This window comes from Hyaena hyaena, unplaced genomic scaffold, assembly GCF_003009895.1.
Source record: "Hyaena hyaena isolate Hyena2069 unplaced genomic scaffold, ASM300989v1 scaffold_332, whole genome shotgun sequence".
NCBI classification, from domain to species: domain Eukaryota; kingdom Metazoa; phylum Chordata; class Mammalia; order Carnivora; family Hyaenidae; genus Hyaena; species Hyaena hyaena.
Window position 1 is genome coordinate 230,547 of NW_024080964.1, and position 20,089 is coordinate 250,635.

General features: G+C 38.9%; 1 protein-coding gene across 2 annotated transcripts in view; it reads left to right on the forward strand.

Moving 5' to 3' along the window:
- The first annotated feature begins 543 nt into the window (after positions 1-543).
- The window catches only part of MTIF2 (mitochondrial translational initiation factor 2), a 28,571-nt gene continuing 9,025 nt past the window's right edge, over positions 544-20,089 (forward strand). The window contains exons 1-10 of one of the 2 annotated variants that reach the window (XM_039249205.1): positions 544-632; positions 925-1,085; positions 2,865-3,090; positions 3,461-3,572; positions 8,898-9,069; positions 9,497-9,657; positions 10,793-10,969; positions 12,776-12,915; positions 14,801-14,925; positions 16,929-17,133. In XM_039249205.1, the coding sequence (XP_039105136.1) occupies positions 2,872-3,090; positions 3,461-3,572; positions 8,898-9,069; positions 9,497-9,657; positions 10,793-10,969; positions 12,776-12,915; positions 14,801-14,925; positions 16,929-17,133 (1,311 nt within the window). In that variant the 5' untranslated portion in view covers positions 544-632; positions 925-1,085; positions 2,865-2,871. Of the gene's footprint in view, positions 633-924; positions 1,086-2,864; positions 3,091-3,460; positions 3,573-7,759; positions 7,812-8,897; positions 9,070-9,496; positions 9,658-10,792; positions 10,970-12,775; positions 12,916-14,800; positions 14,926-16,928; positions 17,134-20,089 lie in introns of those variants that run through there. The other variant, XM_039249206.1, reaches the window with a different exon arrangement.

A 20,089-nucleotide genomic window follows, 5' to 3' on the forward strand; every position in this document is an offset into this window, starting at 1 on the left:
ATACTACCTGGTTCTAACACCGCATTCCCTCGCATTTTCCCCTTTTTGTTTAAAAGCATATTGTTTCAACTTAACTGAGGAACAAGGGGGAGAAGAAGGGGGGAAATGGTGGGGGAATGGGAGAGAGGCAAACCATGAGAGACTCTTGAATGCTGACAAAAACTGAGGACTGATGGATGTGGGGGGGAGGGGGGATGGGCATGGAGGAGGGCACTTTGGGGATGAGCACTGGGTGTTATGCGGAAACTAATTTGACAATAAACTATTTGTAAAAAAAAAAAAAAAGCATATTGTTTCTACCACATTTCAGCACCAAGCGTACAAGCGACCAACGACGCGCGGCAGATGCGGGAGACTGCCACAGACTGAAGTAGCGCCTAGTCCCCACCCCCCGCCCCGCCCCGCCCCGCCCCCGGGCGCTCAGCGGGGCACCTCGGACAACCCCAGTCGTGGATGCCGTAGACGCTATTTCGGATTCTGACTTCCGAATTCCGGGAAGGACCTCTTCCGGCGGCACCGGAAGTTCGACGGGGACAGTTTCGGGGACGGACCGTCGGACTGCAGTCCGGATCCGCAAGGTGATCGCCGCCTTACTCAGAATCCGGACGCCCCCGACCTAATGTAGCAGCGAAGTGAGTGGGCTTCCTTGGCCGGGTCGTCCCCGGGGGCGTGTATTATTTGCCCTGAAGTGTCCGCGGCACCGATCGTAAACACAGAGCAATCGGAAGCCTTTCCGCGTTTCATTTAATCCCTGGTGACCCCGCCTGAGGTTTAGCGAAAGCGTTATTCGTCCAGAAGCGGCCGGCTGCCTCCCCCTCCTCGCGCGTTCTGCTTGCCCTGGGCCCAAGGTTTTCCAGGCCCGGTTCCAGGCGAAGCCACCCCAGAGCCGTCATTCTTCTACAATGACTTCTTTTTACCTTTCAGATAAGTTCCAAGGCCGACGGCTATTACATTCAGACGTTTCCACCAACGCACCAACATCTCTTTTCAGATTCCATGACAAGGATATCCTAGCTGCGAAAGAACACCGAATTGGGAGTCAGACTGACAGCCTGGGTTCTAGGCCTGACTGTCATTAACTGGTGGTATGACATTTGAGAAATCTTTTTGACCTCTCTGGACTCCCCATTTTTCCTTTTCTATAAAATGAGGAGCGTGGAATAAGTAGTAAGTAGGGTACCTTTCAGTTTTCACGCCTGGATTATTGCCACCAGTGTGTTTTCTAATTCCTGCCTCAGTTAGCTCTCTGTTTTTTGGTTAATCTCCGTGTAGGGCCTTTCTTCCCATTCCATCAATCTATGCCCTTGTCACGCCTGGGTTTAGATTCATTTTGAAAATGTTTCCTAAAGGAATCCCTTCTTAAATAAAAAAAAATTTTTTTAAATGTTTATTTCTGAGAGAGAGAGAGAGAGAGAGAGACAGCATGAGCAGGGGAGGGTCAGAGAGAGAGGGAGACACGGAATCTGAAACAGGCTCCAGGCTCCGAGCTAGCTGTCAGTACAGAGCCCGATGCAGGGTTCGAACCCATGAACCGCGAGGTCATGACCTGAGCCAAAGTCGGACGCTTAACCGACTGAGCCACCCGGGTACCCCTAAAATTTTTAAATGTGCCATTCTTTTTTTTTTTCTTAATTTTTTTTTTATAGTTTATTTATTTTTGAGACAGAGAGAGACAGAGCATGAGGGGCAGAGAGAGAGGAAGACACAGAATCTGAAACAGGCTCCAGGCTCTGAGTTGTCAGCACAGAACCTGATGCAGGGCTAGAACCCATGATCCATGAGATCTGACCTGAGCCGAAGTCGGACGCCCAACCAACTGAGCCACCCAGGCGCCCCTAAGTGTGCCATTCTTGAGGTGTTTAATGTGCCTGAGAAACATTATATTGGAAGAGTAAACTCTGAAGGAAGGGACGCTGGTTTATTAAACTTTGAATCAACATCCTCATATACAATGTCTGAAAGATGGTACTCGGGAAATGTTTGCTTAGGAGAAAATGTACACGACACATTATTTTAGTTGCTTCTTTCCTCAAAAATTGTAAAGCAACGCTGTAGAAATGCAGCCCTGAGAGCGGAAAGAATAGAAAATTCAAATAGAAAAGTAATTAAACTACCGACTTCTGAATTACACTAATTGAGTTCTGTTGCAGTTTTTTCTCAAGTCTTCTTTCATTCCAAGAATAATATTCAAAAAGCATTATTCAATAGATATTTAAGAAGTGTCTTCTACCCACTCTAAAGCATCTTTTTTTGGGGGAGGGGATGATAGGAAGAGGGAAAAATGGTGAGGGTTGAAAGAAGACAGTTTGAGGTAGAGAGACGACATGCAAAGGTTCAAAATTAGATGACAAGCCATTGAAGATTACCGGTGGCGGAGTGTCAGAATAACAGAAGCTTGGAGATAGGAGTGAGGGGTTATAAGGGTGTAAACAATGAAGTAAGAGGTTAGCAGAGGGCAGATAACGAGTCCTTACATAGCATGTATTGAAGTTGCACATGAAGTGGATAATGGCCTGCTACTGGAAGATGTTCAGCAAAGAGCTGATGAGTTCAAATTTGCATTTTAGAAAAATCAGTCTTGTTGTGATTTTGTTAGGTGATGTTTCAAGAATGAGAAAAAATCCCTTTATAAGTTGTATTTCAGTTTTATCAGAGTAGAGACATTAACAATAATGGTGGTTAACATCTAGAGAGAGTAGCTACTGTGGAATTCCACCTATTAGACTGGATTCTTTCAGAGCAGAAGCCCCGCTTTGCTCATTGTTGGAAGTCTAACGCAGTGTTTTCATGTAGTAGATTTCCAATTAATACTTGCTAACTTGACTTTAATATTAACCCAAGTACTATTTTAAAACTTTTTCCAGGGGAAACATGAACCAGAAGATACTGAAATTGGAGAACTTGATACGATTTCACACTGTCCTTAGGCAGCTGCACAGCCTGGGTCAAAGAAGAATGTTAGCACAGTGGAGTCCTGTGTTTTCATCTGCCTACCCAGTGTGGACAGCTCAGCTCTGCATCCGGCCCTGGCAAACAGACCCACTCGTTGGGGTGGCTTTATCTCAATATAGGCTTCTAGTAACAAAGAAGGTAGTTACAGATTTCCATTAGTTACTGTATTATTTGATCTGAAGTAAAAGTTCCTATAGCCTTGAGTAGAAATTTATTTTGACTTTTTTGTCTTTATTCCTTAATGCTACACTTGAGGCAGTAAGTCTTTGAGAAGAAAGGAAGTTTTAATTTCTTGTTCAGTAGTGTGGATGAATTTGATTACTTGGAAATTAGTATATTATAGTGAATTAAAGATGCAGGATTTTAAATTTTAGTCTAAGATTTAACTACTTATGGGAGTGTTAGTTGGTAGAAATAGAAACTGTTATTGTGGTAGATATGCCAGAATAAATCTACATTGTCACTTAAAGTTTTTTCCTCCTTCTGTTACATTTTGGATTTTTAATAGGGGGAAAAAGCACAGAGATCTCCGTTATCTTCATCAAAATCCAAAAAGGAAGTGGAGGTATGGATTGGAATGACTGTTGAGGAACTGGCCAGAGCAATGGAAAAAGACATAGGTGGGTTCTTTATAAGGAAAAATATGGGCACATGGGATACCTGGTGTCTTATTTTCATTGAGACAAAGGCATTCAAAGATGAAAATTAGACTGATGGTTTAAAAAGATATAAAATCATTCTACTAGTTTGCACTTTAGGTCACAAACTCTAATTAGTTTCTTCTGTTTTTGCCAAAAATAGATCTCTAAGATTTTGCTTTTAATAAAAGTAGAAAAGATTTTATCTGAACTAAGCCTTCTTTTTTAGAAATTCTGTAGGCTTTTCAGTTTCTTTCCTTATTTTAAGAAGAGAGTGCATGAACGAGGGAGGTATAGAAAGAGAGAGGGGAGAGAGAATCCCAAGCAGACGCCATGCTGTCAGCACTGCGCGGGGCTCAATCTCACGGACTTTCAGTTCATATCCTGAGCCCAGCTCAAGAGTTGGTCACTTACCTGACTGAGCACTCAGGTGTCTCAAACTATTTAGATGAATTAATTAAAAAAAAATTTTTTTAATGTTTTTTTTTTTTGAGACCGAGAGAAAGCACGAGCTGGGGAGGGGAGGAGAGAGAGGGAGACAGGAACTGAAGGAGGCTGCACTGACAGCACAGAGCCTGACAGCGGAGCTTGAACTCACAAGCCGAGAGATCATGACCCGAGCTGAAGTCAGAAGTTTAGCCAACTGAGCCATCCATGTGCCCTCAGTTTTTTTTCTTTTTTTTTTTTCTGAGAGAAAGAGCGTACGCACGCCTACGAGTCAGGGAAGGGCAGAGACAGAGGTGGGGGAGAGAGAGAATCTTAAGGAGGCTCATGCTGACCACAGAACAAGTCCAAAGAGTATTTTTGGACTGAAGTACTCTATACTTACTATCCTTTTGTTGTCTATAATTTTCTGATTTTCTTTTTCTTTTTTTTTTAATTGTTTATTTTTGAGAGAGAGAGAGAGAGAGAGAGAGAGAGAGACAGAGCCAGAGTGGGGGAGGGCCAGAGAGAGTGGGAGACACAGAATCTGAAGCTGAGCTCTCAGCACAGAGCCCGAAGCAAGGCTCAAACCCATGAGTTGTGAGATCATGACCTGAGATCATGACCTGAGGCAAAGTCAGTCACTTAACCAACTGAGCCACCAAGCACCCCTGATTTTCTCTTTTCACTCATTGTGAAAATGTCTGTAGTGCCAGCAGAAAAATATTTGTAGTAGTAAATTTTTTTTAAAGTTTGTTTATTTTGAGAGAGAATGGAAGAGAGAGAATTCCAAGCAGGCCCTGCACTGGCAGTGCACAAAGTTGTGAACCGTGAAATCAGGACCTGAGCCAAAAGAAGAGCTGGGCGCTTAACTGACTGAACACCCAGGTGCCCCTGTAGTAATAACTTCTGATGATACTGTTTTTGTTTGTAAATGTGTAGCATCATTGTCATTGTTTTTATTCCTTCATTGCACTCTTGTATTTATTATCAACTTAAGATTATTGGAACACAATTTGAGTTTTCATTATAAACTGACAATAAAATTCAGTAAATAAGAAATAGCCATTATTGTAGTGAAAAAAATGACAAGTGAAGCAGACTCTTGGCAAAAAGAAAAACAATTAATAATAATAATAACTCATTATTGAGCTATTACCATGTACCAGTACTTTATATATATTAACTCATATAATTCTCATACTGCACAAGAGGTAGTTTTAATTATTATCCCCATTTGTAGGTTGAGAAACTGAGGCATGGAGAGAATGAATAATTGCCACAGTTAGTATGTGGTAGAGTAGAGTTTGAACTCAGGGAGTATGGCTACAGAGATCATGCTCTTATTCACAGACCAAATTATCTCAGGAACTGTTGTTTTGTAAATTAGAGCAGAGCTGAACTTTAATCCGTTTCCAGCTTAAAAGTGCTGCCAGTCTTTGTACATGTGCATCCTCACAAAGAATAGAAAATTTGCCCAGCCTTGCATTTTTATAACTTTGCAGTTCCGTTATATAATCATTTTATTAGAAAACTTTAAGAGACAAATAGATGTGGCTGTATCATTAACATTTTTTCCAAGGAAAACTATATTGGTACGATTTTATAGGTAATGTTGATAATCTACTTGATTTTTAAAACTTTTTTTGTTGGCAGTTTTCATACATATATGAAAGCCGAGAGAATGGAGTATAAGCATAATGTATGCAGAAGCAGTGACGATTACTAACATATCATTTAATCTGTAAATATTTCTGTATTTATCACTAAAAGATGAGGATTCTGTTTTTTAAACATTCCCCTGCCCACACTCCCATCACTGTAATAATTCCTCTCTATTACCAAATAAATGGTATAATTGAAATACACATTTAATCCTACAAATCATTGTTCTAGACCCAAAGCTGATATGCCATGATTTAAATAAAAGTTCTCTGTTTGAAGCTTACTTAATATTATATTCACTTCTCATTTGAATTAAAGACGGTGAATATTTTAAACTATTAAATTAGCAATGTGAGTAGATTTTTTTTCCCCCCCTTGCATCAATTAAAATAACTTAGAATGTAATATCTGTGGTTGAAATGCTTTGGGTGCTTTTCTATTTGTAAATATTTAATCTTAGATAAAGATAAAATAATATGTTAATACTAAATGCATTTAATATAGAGGGAAAGAGATTATTTTTGTATAAGCTAACTTTCAAAAGTTTAGGATATCAGAGGCACCTGGGTGGTTTGGTTGGTTAAGTGTCTGACTTTTGATTTTGCCTCAAGTCATGAGTGTCCTGAGATTGATCCCTGCCTAGGGCTTTGTGCTGACAGTGCAGAGCCTTCTTGGAATTCTCCCTCTCCCTCTCTATTACTCTCCCCTGCTCGTGTGCATGCACACTTACTCACTCGCACGCTCAAAATAAAGAAATAAAAAACATTAAAAAAAAAGTTTAGGATATCATTTGGAAAATTGTAGTTACTGGTTTATTAGGGATTTTAGCATTATTAGAAACAGAATTGTACTCGTTATAATTTATTATGTTTAGGGTTTTATTGTTCTCTGAGATATCCACATAGAAAATTTGCATTGTATGATTTTTTTAAAGTTTTATTTATTTCAGTAATCTCTACACCCCATGTGGGGCTTGAACTCATGACCCCGAGATCAAGAGTTGTATACTCTTCTGACTGAGCCAGCCAGGCGCCCCTGTACCATTCTTTTAAAATCTATTTTCTTGGGAAAGGATGTTGTGGGGATTATATATAGGAAAGGGTTTCTTGGCATTATTACAGAGTAGGATCGGTCATATGTGGAGCTGGCTTGCACCAACTTTTGAGGCAGTTGCTAATTTATAAGGAAGTATGTGCGCTTCCATTAAAAAAATTAGATCATAAAGGTAATAAATACTCATTAAACCCCTTCACTCTTGGGGCACCTGGATGGCTCAGTTGGTTGAGCATCTGACTCTTGATTGTGGCTCAGGTTTGTGAGATTGAGCCCCATGTTTATGAGATTGAGCAACGTAGGGCTCTGTGCTGACAGCTTAGAGCCTGCGTGGGATTCTCTCCCTCTCTCTTTCTCTCTCTCTCTTTCTCTTTCTCTTTCTCTGTTCCTCCCCTCCTCTCAAAATATGTAAATAAACTTGAAAAAGAATAACTTCTCTTTTCTTATTTTACTGGATTTTGCTGTCTTCTATGTTTTTGAGGTGATTTGTGCTGATGTACATATATGGTGGAAATTCTGTATAATGGTATGCTACTGCACGTCTTTTTACATCTCTGTGTTCAGTGACTTCATATTGATAGCTGAAATCAACCATCATGGGAGTATTTGCCCTGTGGAAATTAGGAAATGCTATAATAATCAGGGATTTTTTTTTTTTAAGAGAGTCTTCTGAGTAAACATTTACCTGCACACTACTGAATAGGATATTCTTTTAGTATAATGTTTTTATTTCATATATGTCTCTCAAAATATATATTTAAAATGTTTTAGTGTATATTTATTTTTGAGAAAGAGAGACAGACAGACAGGCATGAGTGGGGAATGGGCAGAGAGAGAGGGAGATGCAGAATCTGCAGCCCAATGTGGGGCTCGCACTCAAGAGGTGTGAGATCATGACCTGAAGTCAGATGCTTACTTGACTGAGCCACCCAGGTGCCCCTCAAAATATATATTTAAAGGGTGATTGAAAGTCTAGAAACATAAAACTATTTATTTTGTTAACAGATACATTCATTTATTTTCCACAGGGAAATATGACTGAAATGGAAACAAAGTACACTGTATAACGTAGAATACCAAGTAAATCTTTTTCTTATATTTCAAGACCTTTGGAGACCCTCAATAAATAAATAAATAAATAATTTTGTGTGTGTGTGTGTGTGTGTGTGTGTGTGTGTGTACATAACAGTTGATCCTCGTTATTTGGGGATTTTGTATTGGTGGATTCTCTAAAATGTATTTATAGCCCCCAAATCAGTGTTCACAATGCTTTTGCAGTCATTCCTGGACATGTGTAGAGCAGTGAAAAATCTCAGTTGCCCAATCACACATTCCTAGCTGCGGTTCAACAAGGCAACATTGTGCCTTCTTGCTTTAGCTCTCATGCTGTAAACAGGTGTCGTTTTGTGGCTTATTTCATGCCACATTTTTACATTTTTATGCTTTTCGTTGATTTGCCTGATTAAAATGGCTCCTAAGCATAGTGATGAAGTGCTGTTTAGTGTTACTAACTGCAAGAAGGCTGTAGTGTGTTTCACAGGGAAAATACATGTGTTAGATAAGCTTTGTTCATGCACTGTTTTCAGTGCTTTTGGCTGTGCATTCAGTGTTAATGAGTCAACAGTACATATTAAGTAAGGTTTCTTAAAACAGAAACACATAAAAGAAGGTATGTATCGATCGGCTAATGAAGATGTGACCAGGGGTTGAAGGAACCTACTAAGCCTATATTTTCCCTTGGAGTGATGGTTTAGTAATTACTAATTCAGTATTCATGGCGAGTTTATAGAACAGAACCGCTGCAAATAATGAGAATCAACTATATATACATACACATTTGTTTAGGCATGACATATGTTACTACAAGTTTTCAAAGAACTGCTCAATATTAAATGTGTACAACATGCCTTGTAATGTTTTATTGGTGGCTCAGATCGTTCATTAGGTACATAAATACTGAAATATTTATGAATATGCAGAAATGTTAATATAAGTGAATCATATCTTAAAGATTATTTTCAGCTTGTTTGTGGTTAACATTAGAGGAACAGCTTACATAGTTATTCCTCTCATTGAGTGTACTGTTTATGTTGAGCTTTATTAATAGAGGTCACTTTTGTGAACGTGTAATTCATGATCCTAAAAGATGTTTTGTGTCCCACCCAGATTGTGTGTATGAAGCTTTAATGAACACTGCTATTGACATAGATTCACTAGAAGCACACTCACATTTAGATGAAGTCTGGATCAAAGAAGTGATAAAGAAGACGGGGATGAAATTAAAATGGAGCAAATTAAAACAGGACAAAGTCAGAGAAAATAAAGATGCTGTAAGAAGGTAAAACTTAAATGTATACTGGAGAAAGGAGACCACTGGGTTTATTTACACTTTATATTGGAAAGATTTGCCTTAAAAAATTTTTTTTTGCAATTAAAATGATGTGGGAGTATTGATTATACTTCAAAGTGTCATAGTGTTTAAGTATATTCGGGTTATAAGACTCTTAAGGGTTATTTTTTTTAGTTTGCTGAGTGTATATATTGATTCTGAATTAAAAATTTTTATTCCCTTTTTGTTGTTTTGAAGATGCCAACTGTACATGGGCAGTCATTATATGTTTTGTCATAGGTTATTGTATGTGTGGAACGGGAAGATAATTATAGCTAATCAAAACTGAATGTTGGGTTTTATTGTTAGAGGTAGTTGACAGAGATGACTGCAAACCAGTTCATAAGAAATGAAACTCCTTTGCTGTTAATTGTAGGCCTCAGGCAGATCCAGCTTTATTAACCCCAAGGTCCCCAGTTGTTACTGTAATGGGCCATGTTGATCATGGGAAAACGACGTTACTTGACAAACTGCGAAAAACTCAAGTGGCAGCAATGGAAGCTGGAGGCATCACTCAGCACATTGGTGCCTTTCTTGGTATGACACAAATTACCTTACAATGTGCTTGGGAATCCCACATACTGCTTTCTTAAACCAAGTGTCCTAGCATGAGATATGCAAATTCAAAGTAAAAGGGAAGTGTAAAGGGTATTGGTCTGATGAAATATAGAGCCAGGTGGTTAATAAAGCTTATTTTGTACCATTCTATAAGAAGAAAATTATATTACTTTTTTTATTCTGGCTCATTCTTAGTTTGGTTTAATGAGCTTCAAAGTCTTCAATGCCTGGTTACACTAATGTTGCTAATAATAATTAAGTAACAGCTGCCATTACTGAGCACCTAGCATGTGCCCAGCACTGTGGTGTGTGGTGTGGTGAGCGCCTTATTTATATGCTTTATCTTCACAACAACATCACGAGGTAGGTATTAATACCCCTATTTACAGATAAGGAGGCTGAGGCTTGGATGGGTTATTTGTTCAAGACCTACAGCTAATAAGTGGCAATGCCAGGATTTACACCCAAGGCTGGGTTTGGGCTCAAATCCTGAGTTACTAACCATGTACTAAATTGCCTTTTGCTTAAGGCAAGTTGTACAGCTGATGTTTGCTAAGGAAGGAGAGACTGCCTGTATAACTATCAGTCTGTTCTCTCTCCAGAAGAGGTACCAGTTGGTACATTTATGAAAATATATTCTAAGAATATAAAGAGTTCTACTTTGAAATTATAACATGAAAAGAAACACTAAAGTCTTCACTGCTTTGTTATTATTTTTCATTGTGAAATGATGATTTGTATTGTTCACAATTAAGATTAATGGGAGGAATAAATTATTTTAAAGAATTATTGATTCTATTTGATAATTTCACATATACTCCTTTGTATTAAGAAAGTGCATATTTGAGGGGCGCCTGGTGGATTAGTCGATTAAGCGTCCGACTTTCGCTTAAGTCATGATCTCGTGGTTTGTGGGTTCGAGCCCTGCATCGGGCTCTGTGCTGACAGCCAGCTCAGAGCCTGGAACCTGTTTCAGAGTCTGTGTCTCCCTCTCTCTCTGACCCTCCCCTGCTCACACTGTCTCTCTCTCTCTCTCCTAGAAATAAATAAAACAATATTTAAAAAAAAAGTGCATATTTGAGTCCTTAGTGTTTTTGAATTTCTGTTTCCACAGTATCTATGCCTTCTGGGGAAAAGATAACCTTTCTTGATACTCCAGGACATGCTGCTTTCTCAGCAATGAGAGCCAGAGGTGCTCAGGTCACTGACATTGTCATATTGGTTGTAGCTGCAGATGACGGAGTGATGAAACAAACTGTAGAATCTATTAAGCATGCCAAAGATGCTCAAGGTACTGTGTGACTGGTTATGTGTATCAGGAAAGCAGTTGCTTTTTTTTTTTTTTTTTTAAAGAGATAATGCTAGTGACAAGAAATCACTGTTCTGGGGCCCTTTACATGTAGCTCATTTAATCTACCTGGCAATCCCAGGATTATTATACCTGTTTACACATACAGCTCAAAGACGATTGAATTGTTTTCCCGGAGATGTAACTACTAAAAGACTGTAGCAGGATTCAGATGGGGACCTGTGACCATAAATACAGTCCTTCTAATACTGTTTACTTAGTTGGCATGGTGTGAAACTTTAGTAGTGTAAAATGACTTCTTAAAAACTTTTTTGTTATGGAAACTTTAAGTAATTACAATAGTAAGAATAGAATAATAAACTCCTGTGTATCCACCACCTAAATACATTAGGAGTTGCAGTGTGGTGATATTCTAATTTTGTTATTCCTTGTTCATTAATTATCTGGAATTCTTCTTTAAAGAGAAACTTTTCCTTCATATGCTTTATATAAATTCTTATTTGGTCAAAGGTATAAAATTGAAACTTTTAGAAAATCATTTCTCCACTAAGAAACTATGGTAATAGCCACCCCCTCTATGCACACATACTTTGTTCATTCATTCTTCTGATATGACCCTACACTCACTGAGAAAATACTCCTGTTTGAGAAAATGTACCTGATGCAGTGCATCATATTCCCCTCTGTTGGCAAGAGAAAAAAGTTTGAGAATTACTATCTAGGCCAGCTCTTTACTTAAAACATGAAAACTAAGAACCAGAGAATGGCAGGAACTACCTCCAGTTACAGTTAATTTAAACATGTCCGCATTAGAAATCTGGTGTTTTAGCTTCCAGTGTTACTCTCTTTTCTTTTTTAATTCCTCAAAACTGCCTTTATGGAATGTACTAAGTTCTTAATGATTCTAGGGAATATAACAAAAAGAAGAGAGTGATAAATTTGCCAGGGATCCCATAACAAAGCAGTTGGTTGAGATAGGATAAATTTCTTACGTCCTGCTTTCTGTTCCTGTTCTCTTGTCCCTTAAGTTCCAGCTCATCCATATGGAATGTACTTTATCATAATAGTAGGTTGTGGATAACTTTTTTGTTTCTGTTTTCAATTTCTCTTCCTTTGATACCTGAAAAAATTGTAGCACAGTTGGTGAAATCCAACCAGAGAATGATCTCCTGGCATTTTATGTGATTTCTCTAACGAGGGACAAGTGGATTATAAGATTATTTGGTTCATTTATTAAGTAAACATTTATTAAAAATCTATGTGTCAGTTACTAAAGTGTATATGATTAAAGAATTGCTGTAAATCCTGAAAGAAAGTTTGCAATAATGCTACTTCATTTCACCCCAGGGTAAGATGTTAGGTTACAATGAGTAATAGCTACTCAAAAGACAAGGCAAGTGATCTAGTGGTGTTAGAATTGAGTTAGAATCTTTTCTTTACTTTTTTTTTCCCTGCAGATTGTCTACAGTGTAGTTGCTGATCTTGCTTTCAGGTTTAAATATAGGTCTTTCTCTACCTAAAAATTTTGTTTGTTTGTTTTTTATCAACTTAAGTGTCTATCCTTAATTCAGAATCTGCTTATAGTTACAGTTTTGACATCTCACATCCAGAGTCCTCTTTTGTGTGCAGAAAGCAGATGAGGGGTTCCATAGCAGATCTTTTAGGTGTTTCTTTTAGTTTAGTACATCTACTCAGTAAAGAGATAGCCAGAAAAGGTTGGTGTCTTTCATTGTGAATACCTGGAATTGAAGGTGTCGTCATTTGCACTCTTTTTAACTCTTTTTTCAGTTCCTATTGTCGTTGCTATAAACAAATGTGACAAAACTGAGGCTGATCCTGAAAAAGTGAAAAAAGAATTGCTAGCTCATGATGTGGTGTGTGAGGATTATGGAGGTGACGTTCAGGCAGTACACATCTCTGCACTCACGGTAAGTGCAGGTGCCTCAGAGAGGGTGTGTTCAGATGGGACTGCTCTTCATAATGCACATAGTGCGTTATTAACCATCTGGACATATATAATTTCTGGGTTTTTAAATTTTAATTAATTAATTAATTAATTAATTATTGAGACAGAGCACAAGTAGGGGAGGGGCACAGAGAGAGGGAGACACAGAATCAGAAGCAGGCTTCAGGCTCTGAGCTGTCACCTGAGCTGAAGTCAAACACTTAGCTGACTGAGCCACCCAGACACCCCTATTTCTGTTGTTTAAAAACCCTCTGTGTACTAGGCAAGGCTAGCATCATTATCTTGGTTTGGCAAATTAGAAATTACACTTTTTGGGGTGCCTGGGTGGTTTAATCGGTTAGGTGTCCGGCATTGGCTCAGGTCATTATCTCACAGTTTCGTGAGTTCAAGCCTTGCATTCAGCTCTCCTCTGATAGTCCGGAGCCTGCTTCGGAACCTTTCTGTCCCTCTCTCTCTGCACCCTCCTCCCTGCCCCCATCAAAAATAAATAGACATTAAAAAAAAAAGAAAAAAAGAAATTAGGTTTTCTTGAGGTCAGTCATCAGTTCAGGGTTATATACAGCTGAACAGTGGGGGATCAAGTCCAGACCCAGTGCTTTTCTTCTTTTTTTTTTTTAAATCTTTTCTTTTCTTATGTTTTATTTTTTATATTTTTGAGAGACAAAGGGCAAGCAGGGGAGGGACAGAGAGATGGAGACAGAATCTGAAGCGGGCTCTAGGCTCTGAACTGTCAGCACAGAGCCTGATGGGGATGGGTAAGCAAAGCATTGTTTTGTATTGTTTACACTTGTCTCCATTGTTTTATACTCTGACAACTGTGCAGTCTCTTAGCTGACAGAGAGTGGAAAGTCCCTTGCCCATCGTTCCAGTGCCATCGCCAGTTAATCAGCTGTGTGATCTTGGAGCCCTAGAAAGCATAGTAACCATAGGTCGTTAAAGGTGAGAGAATCATCTAATCTAGCTTCCTCATTTTACAATTGAGGAAAGGAGATCCAGGGAGGTGAAGTGATTCTTATGGTTGCACAGCTGGGTAATTACAGAGTGTATCTTAGACCCTGGGTCTAGTCCATACTTTTTCTTCTTATATATTTAATAGGAGTAAGTAATGGTTGATTTACTACTTTTACAGAATTCTTGAGTGGATCAAATGAAATAATAGACGTGAAAGCTTATTCAGTTGGATAGAACTTCAAATGTCAAGTAGCATGGTAAAGAAAGCGAGAGGAAGAAAACACAATGGTAGAGACAGAGGAGAATGCATGAAACATGTTTATGAAAGGGTATTAACAAGCACCACTAGTGACCTTCCTTTTAAGAAAATCACCCTTCTTGGGGTGGCCGTGTGGCCCAGTTGGTTGAACATCGGACTTTGGCTTAGGTCATGATCTCGTGTTTCATGTGTTTGAGCCCTGCATCAGGCTCTGTGATGACTGCTCAGATCCTGGAGCCTGCTTCAGATTTTGTGTCTCCCTCTCTCAATGCTCCTCCCCCACTTGCACACTGTTTCTTTCTCTCTCTCTCTCTCTTTCTCTTTCTCTCTCTGTCAAAAATAAATAAGCATTAAAAAAAAAAAAAAGAAAAGAAAGTCACCATTCTTCCTTGAAAGATAGGTCCCTGGGTCCATTTTCTTGTTTTTCTTTCCTTTGTTTTTTCCTCCCTCCCTCCTTCCCTACTTTCTCCTTCCCTGGCCTCCTTCCTTCTTTCTAACTGGATGATTCAAGCCTTTAATGCTTGAAGAGAAAAGTATAATATAACTGTCTAGGATTATTTAGCTTTCTGACACTGGTATTTACATATACATACAATATTTTATTAATGTATATTAACAGCCTTTTTTGTTGTTAAAGGGCGATAATCTGATGGCTTTGGCAGAGGCAACAATTGCTCTGGCAGAAATGTTAGAATTGAAAGCAGACCCCAATGGTCCAGTAGAAGGAACAGTAATAGAATCTTTCATGGACAAAGGAAGAGGGTAGGACTGTTAAAATGCTTGCTTTTTAATAATTTGTTTCATTGTTTTTGTGACTTGATTATATAACAATGCAGTATTTTTATTGCATATTATTGTTAGACATGAACAATATTTTCACAGCATTTGTTTTGAAAAAGAATTTATTGCATTAGCACACGGAACATAAAAATGCAGTTATCAGGGGCTCCTGGGTGGCTCAGACAGTTAAGCGTTCGACTTCGCCTTAGGTCATGATCTCCTGGTTTGTGAGTTAGAGCCCTGCATCTGGCTCTGTGCTGACAGCTCAGAGCCTGGAGCCTGCTTCAGATTCTGTGTCTTCCTCTCTCTCTGCGCCTCCCCTGCTCGCACTCTTTCTCTCTCAAACATAAATAAACATTTTTTTTTTTAATTTTTTTTAATGTTTTATTTATTTCTAGAAGAGAGAGAGAGACAGCGTGAGCAGGAGAGGGTCAGAGAGAGGAGTCACAGACTCCGAAACAGGCTCCAGGCTCTTAGCTGGCAGTCAGCACAGAGCCCGACGCGGGGCTCGAACCCACGAACTGCGAGATCATGACCTAAGCGAAAGTCGGACGCTTAACCGACTAAGCCACCCAGGCGCCCCTAAATAAACATTTTTTAAAAAATGCAGTTATCAGTAGACCATAGCAACTATCTGTATATATCTCCTAGTTTAAGTAGTTCAGTTTGTTTGGATATTTTTCCCCACTGGCTTAACTGAATTAGTAAATAAAGCCTCATAGACTAACAAATTGGAATGAAATAGCAATTGTTGCACTTCAGGGTTTCTAAATTCTTACCCACTGATATAATATCTAGAAAGATCTTTGGATTATTCTTCTTTTTAATTCTTCTCCCTATCAGCAGGAGGTTTCACTTCTTAACAAATTAGTTCCCGAAAGAAGATTAGGATTCTGTCAGAATACTCAGCTATCTGCATCCTCCACTACCATAAGCTGATAAGAAATGTTTTTTGCTGTTTTTTTTTTTAAAAAGTGTGATGAAAGAAGCATAATATTAAATTTACCATCTTAACCATTTTTAAGTTTAGTAATATTAAGTATTTTCTCATTGTTGTACAGCAGGACTCTAGAACTTTTTAATCTCGTAAAACTGAAACGCTAGGGCACCTGGGTGGCTCACTTGGTTAAGCGTCTGACTTCAGGTCAGCTTAGTGTCTTGCAATCTGTGAACTCAAGCTCTGCGCCAGGCTCTGTGCTGACAGCTGGGAGCCTGGAGTCTGTTTCGGATTCTGTGTCTCCCTCCTTCTCTGCCCCTCCTTTGCTTGCACTTTGTCTCTGTCTCTCAAAAATAAATAAACAGTAAACAAAAGTAAAAAACAAAACATGAGCCCCGCTTTGGGTGAGCCCTGCTTCTCTCCCTCTTTCTCTCTCTCTCTTCTTCCCTCCCTCTCTGTCCTTGTAGGTTTCTCTTTCTCTCTTTCTCTCTCTCTCTCTCTGCCACTTGGTCATTTGCGCCCTTTCTCTCTCAAAGAAAAGAAAACACCAACAAAAAACCACTGAAACTCAATACCCATAAAACACTAATTTCCCCTCCTTCCTCTCCCCAACCCTTGGCAGCTATCTTTGTTTTCTGTTTGTATGATTTTGACTACTTTAGATCCTTCATATGAGTAGAATAATACAGTATTTGTCCTTATTGACTGGCTTATTTCATGTAGCATAATGTCCCCGAGGTAGGTCCATTTCTGTTGCAGCATGTGACAGGGCTTTCCTTCTTTTTTAAGATTTCATAATGTTCAGTTGTATGTATACAGTACATTTTCTTTTCCATTCAGTTGATGGACAATTGGTTTGCTTCTACCTTTTGGCAAGTATGTAGAAATGTTTTTATAGTATGAAAAACTGCTTGAGAAGTAGTGGGATTAACCCTGTGTGTACATAGTATATGTTTAAGTCTCATAAAGATATCTGCTCTACTCAAGAAAGTGCTCTTATTTCCCGATTATGTCATTATAAATATATATATATTTATTTTCATTTTAGACCTGTTACTACAGCTGTAATTCAAAGAGGAACTTTGAGGAAAGGCTCCATTCTGGTTGCTGGAAAGAGTTGGGCAAAAGTACGCTTAATGTTTGATGAGAATGGAAAACCAATCCATGAGGCCTGTCCCAGCACGCCAGTGGGAATTGTAGGCTGGAGAGACCTCCCGTCTGCAGGAGATGAAATTCTTGAAGTAGAATCTGAGGTATATCAAGCTTAATTCCTATGTATTAGATGTGATCAGTGATTTTATATATTTAATTTTTCATTCATTAATAATGTATTGTCAAGTTAGCTAACATACAGTGTATACAGTGTAGTCTTGGCTTCAGGAGACGATTCCTATGATTCATCCCTTATATACAATATCCAATGCTTATCCCAACAAGTGCCCTCCTCAGTGCCTGTCACCCACTTTCCCTTCACCCCCTACTCCCCTACCCCTGTTAACTCTCAGTTTGTTCTCTGTATTTAAGAAAGTCTTACGGTTTGCTTCCCCTATCTGTTTGTAACTTATTTTTCCTTCCTTTGTCCTATGGTCTTCTGTTAAGTTTCTCAAATTCTACACATGAGTGAAGGCATATGGTATCTGTATTTCTCTGACTGACTGATTTCACTTAGCATCATACCCTCCAGTTCCATCCACACTGTTGCAAATAGCAAGGTTTCATTCTTTCTCATTGCCAAGTAGTAGTCCATTATATATATAAACCATATCTTCTTTATCCATTCATCAGTTGATGGACATTTAGGCTCTATCCACAATTTGGCTATTGTGGATAGTGCTGGTATAAACATTGGGGTACATGTGCCCCTATGCATCACACTCCTGTATCCTTTGGATAATTTCCTAGTAGTGCTATTGCTGAGTTGTAGGGTAATTCCATGTTTAATTTTTTGAGAAATCTCCACACTGTTTTCCACAGTGGGGCACCAGTTTGCATTCCCACCACCAGTGCAAGAGGGTTCCCCTTTCTTCACGTCTTCACCAACATCTCTTGTTTCCTGAGTTAATTTTAGCCACTCTGACTGGTGTGAGGTGGTTTCTCAATGTGGTTATGATTTGTATTTCTGATGATGAGTGACATTAAGCATCTTTTCATGTGTCTATTGGCCATCTGGGTGTCTTCTTTTGAGAAGTATCTGTTCATGTCTTCTGCCCATTTTTTCACTGGATTATTTGTTTTTTGGGTGTTGAGTTTAAGTTCTTTATAGATTTTGGATACTAACCCTTTATCCGATAAGTCATTTGCAAATATCTTCTCCCATTCTGTTGGTTGCCTTGTCTTTTCTTTTTTTTCTTTTTTTTTTTTAAATTTTTTTAATGTTTTATTTATTTCTGAGAGAGAGAGAGAAAGACAGCATGAGCAGGGGAGGGTCAGAGAGAGAGGGAGATACAGAATCCGAAGCAGTTTCCAGGCTCTGAGCAAGCTGTCAGCACAGAGCCCGAAGCAGGGCTCAAACCCACAAACCGTGAGATCTTGGCCTGAGCCGAAGTCGGACACTTAACCAACGGAGCCACCCAGACACCCCTGTTGGTTGCCTTTTATTTTGTTGATTATTTCCTTTGCTGTGCAAAAGCTTTTTATCTTGATGAGGTCACAATAGTTGATTTTTGCTTTTATTTCTCTTGCTTTTGGAGACATGTTGAGGAAGTTGCTGCAGCGGAGGTCAAAGAGGTTCCTGCCTCTTTTCTTCTGTAGGATTTTGATGATTTCGTGTCTCACATTCAGGTCTGTCAATCCATTTTGAATTTATTTTTGCGTATGATGTAAGAAAGTGGTCCACTTTCATTCTTCTGCGTGTTGCTGTCCAGTTCTCCCAACACCATTTGCTAAAGAAACTGCCTTTTTTCCATTGGATACTCTTTCCTTGCTTTGTTGAAGATTAGTTGGCCATACATTAGTGGGTCCAATTCTGTATTCTCTATTCTATCCCATTGGTCTATGTGCCTGGTTTTGTGCCAGTACCGTACTATCTTGATGATTACAACTTTGTAGTACAGGCTAAAGTCTGGGATTCTGATGCCTCCAGCTTTGGTTTTCTTTTTCAGCATTACTCTAGCTCTTCAGGGTCTTTTGTAGATCCATACAAATTTTAGAATTGTTTCTTCTAGCTATGAGAATGCTGGTGCTATTTTGATTGGGATTGCACTGAATATGTAGATTGCTTTGGGTAAGTATCGACGTTTTAACAATATTCTTCCAGTCCATGAGCATGGGATATTTTTTCCAATTCTTTGTGTCTTCTTCAGTTTCTTTCATAAGCTTCCTATAGTTTTCAGCATACAGATCTTTTACCTCTTTGTTTTTTTTGTGTTTTTTTTTTTTTTATTTTAAAAAAAATTTTTTTTTAATGTTTTATTTATTTCTAGGAGAGAGAGAGAGACAGCGTGAGTAGGGGAGGGTCAGAGAGAGAGGGAGTCACAGACTGAAACAGGCTCCAGGCTCCAAGCTGGCAGTCAGCACAGAGCCTGACGCGGGGCTCGAACCCACGAACCGCGAGATCATGACCTAAGCGAAAGTCAGACGCTTAACCGACTAAGCCACCCAGGCGCCCCGATCTTTTACCTCTTTGGTTAGGTTTATTCCTAGGTACTCTATGGTTCTTGGTGCAATTGCAAATGGGGTTGATTCCTTGATATCTCTTTCTGTTGCTTCGTTATTGATCTATAGAAATGCAACCTATTTCTGTACATTGGTTTTATATCCTTTGACTTTGCTGAACTCATGTATCAGTTCTGACAGTTTTTTGTTGGAGTCTTTCGGGTTTTCCATGTAAAGTATCATGTCATCTGTGAAAAGTGAAAGCTTGACTTCTTTGCCAGTTTGGTTGCCTTTTATTTCATTTTGTTGTCTGATTGCTGATGCTAGGACTTCCAACACTCTGTTAAACAACAGTGGTCAGGACAGACATCTTTGTTGTATTCCTCATCTCACAGGGAAAGCTCTCAGTTTTTCCCCATAGGGGATGATATTAGCTGTGAACCTTTCATATATGGCTTTTATGATGTTAAGGTATGTTCCTTCTATCCCGACTTTCTTGAGAGTTTTTATTAAGAAAGGATGCTGTAGTTTGTCAAATGCTTTTTCTGCATCTATTGATAGGATCCTGTGGTTCTTATCCTTTTATTAATGTGATATATCACATTGATTTGTGAA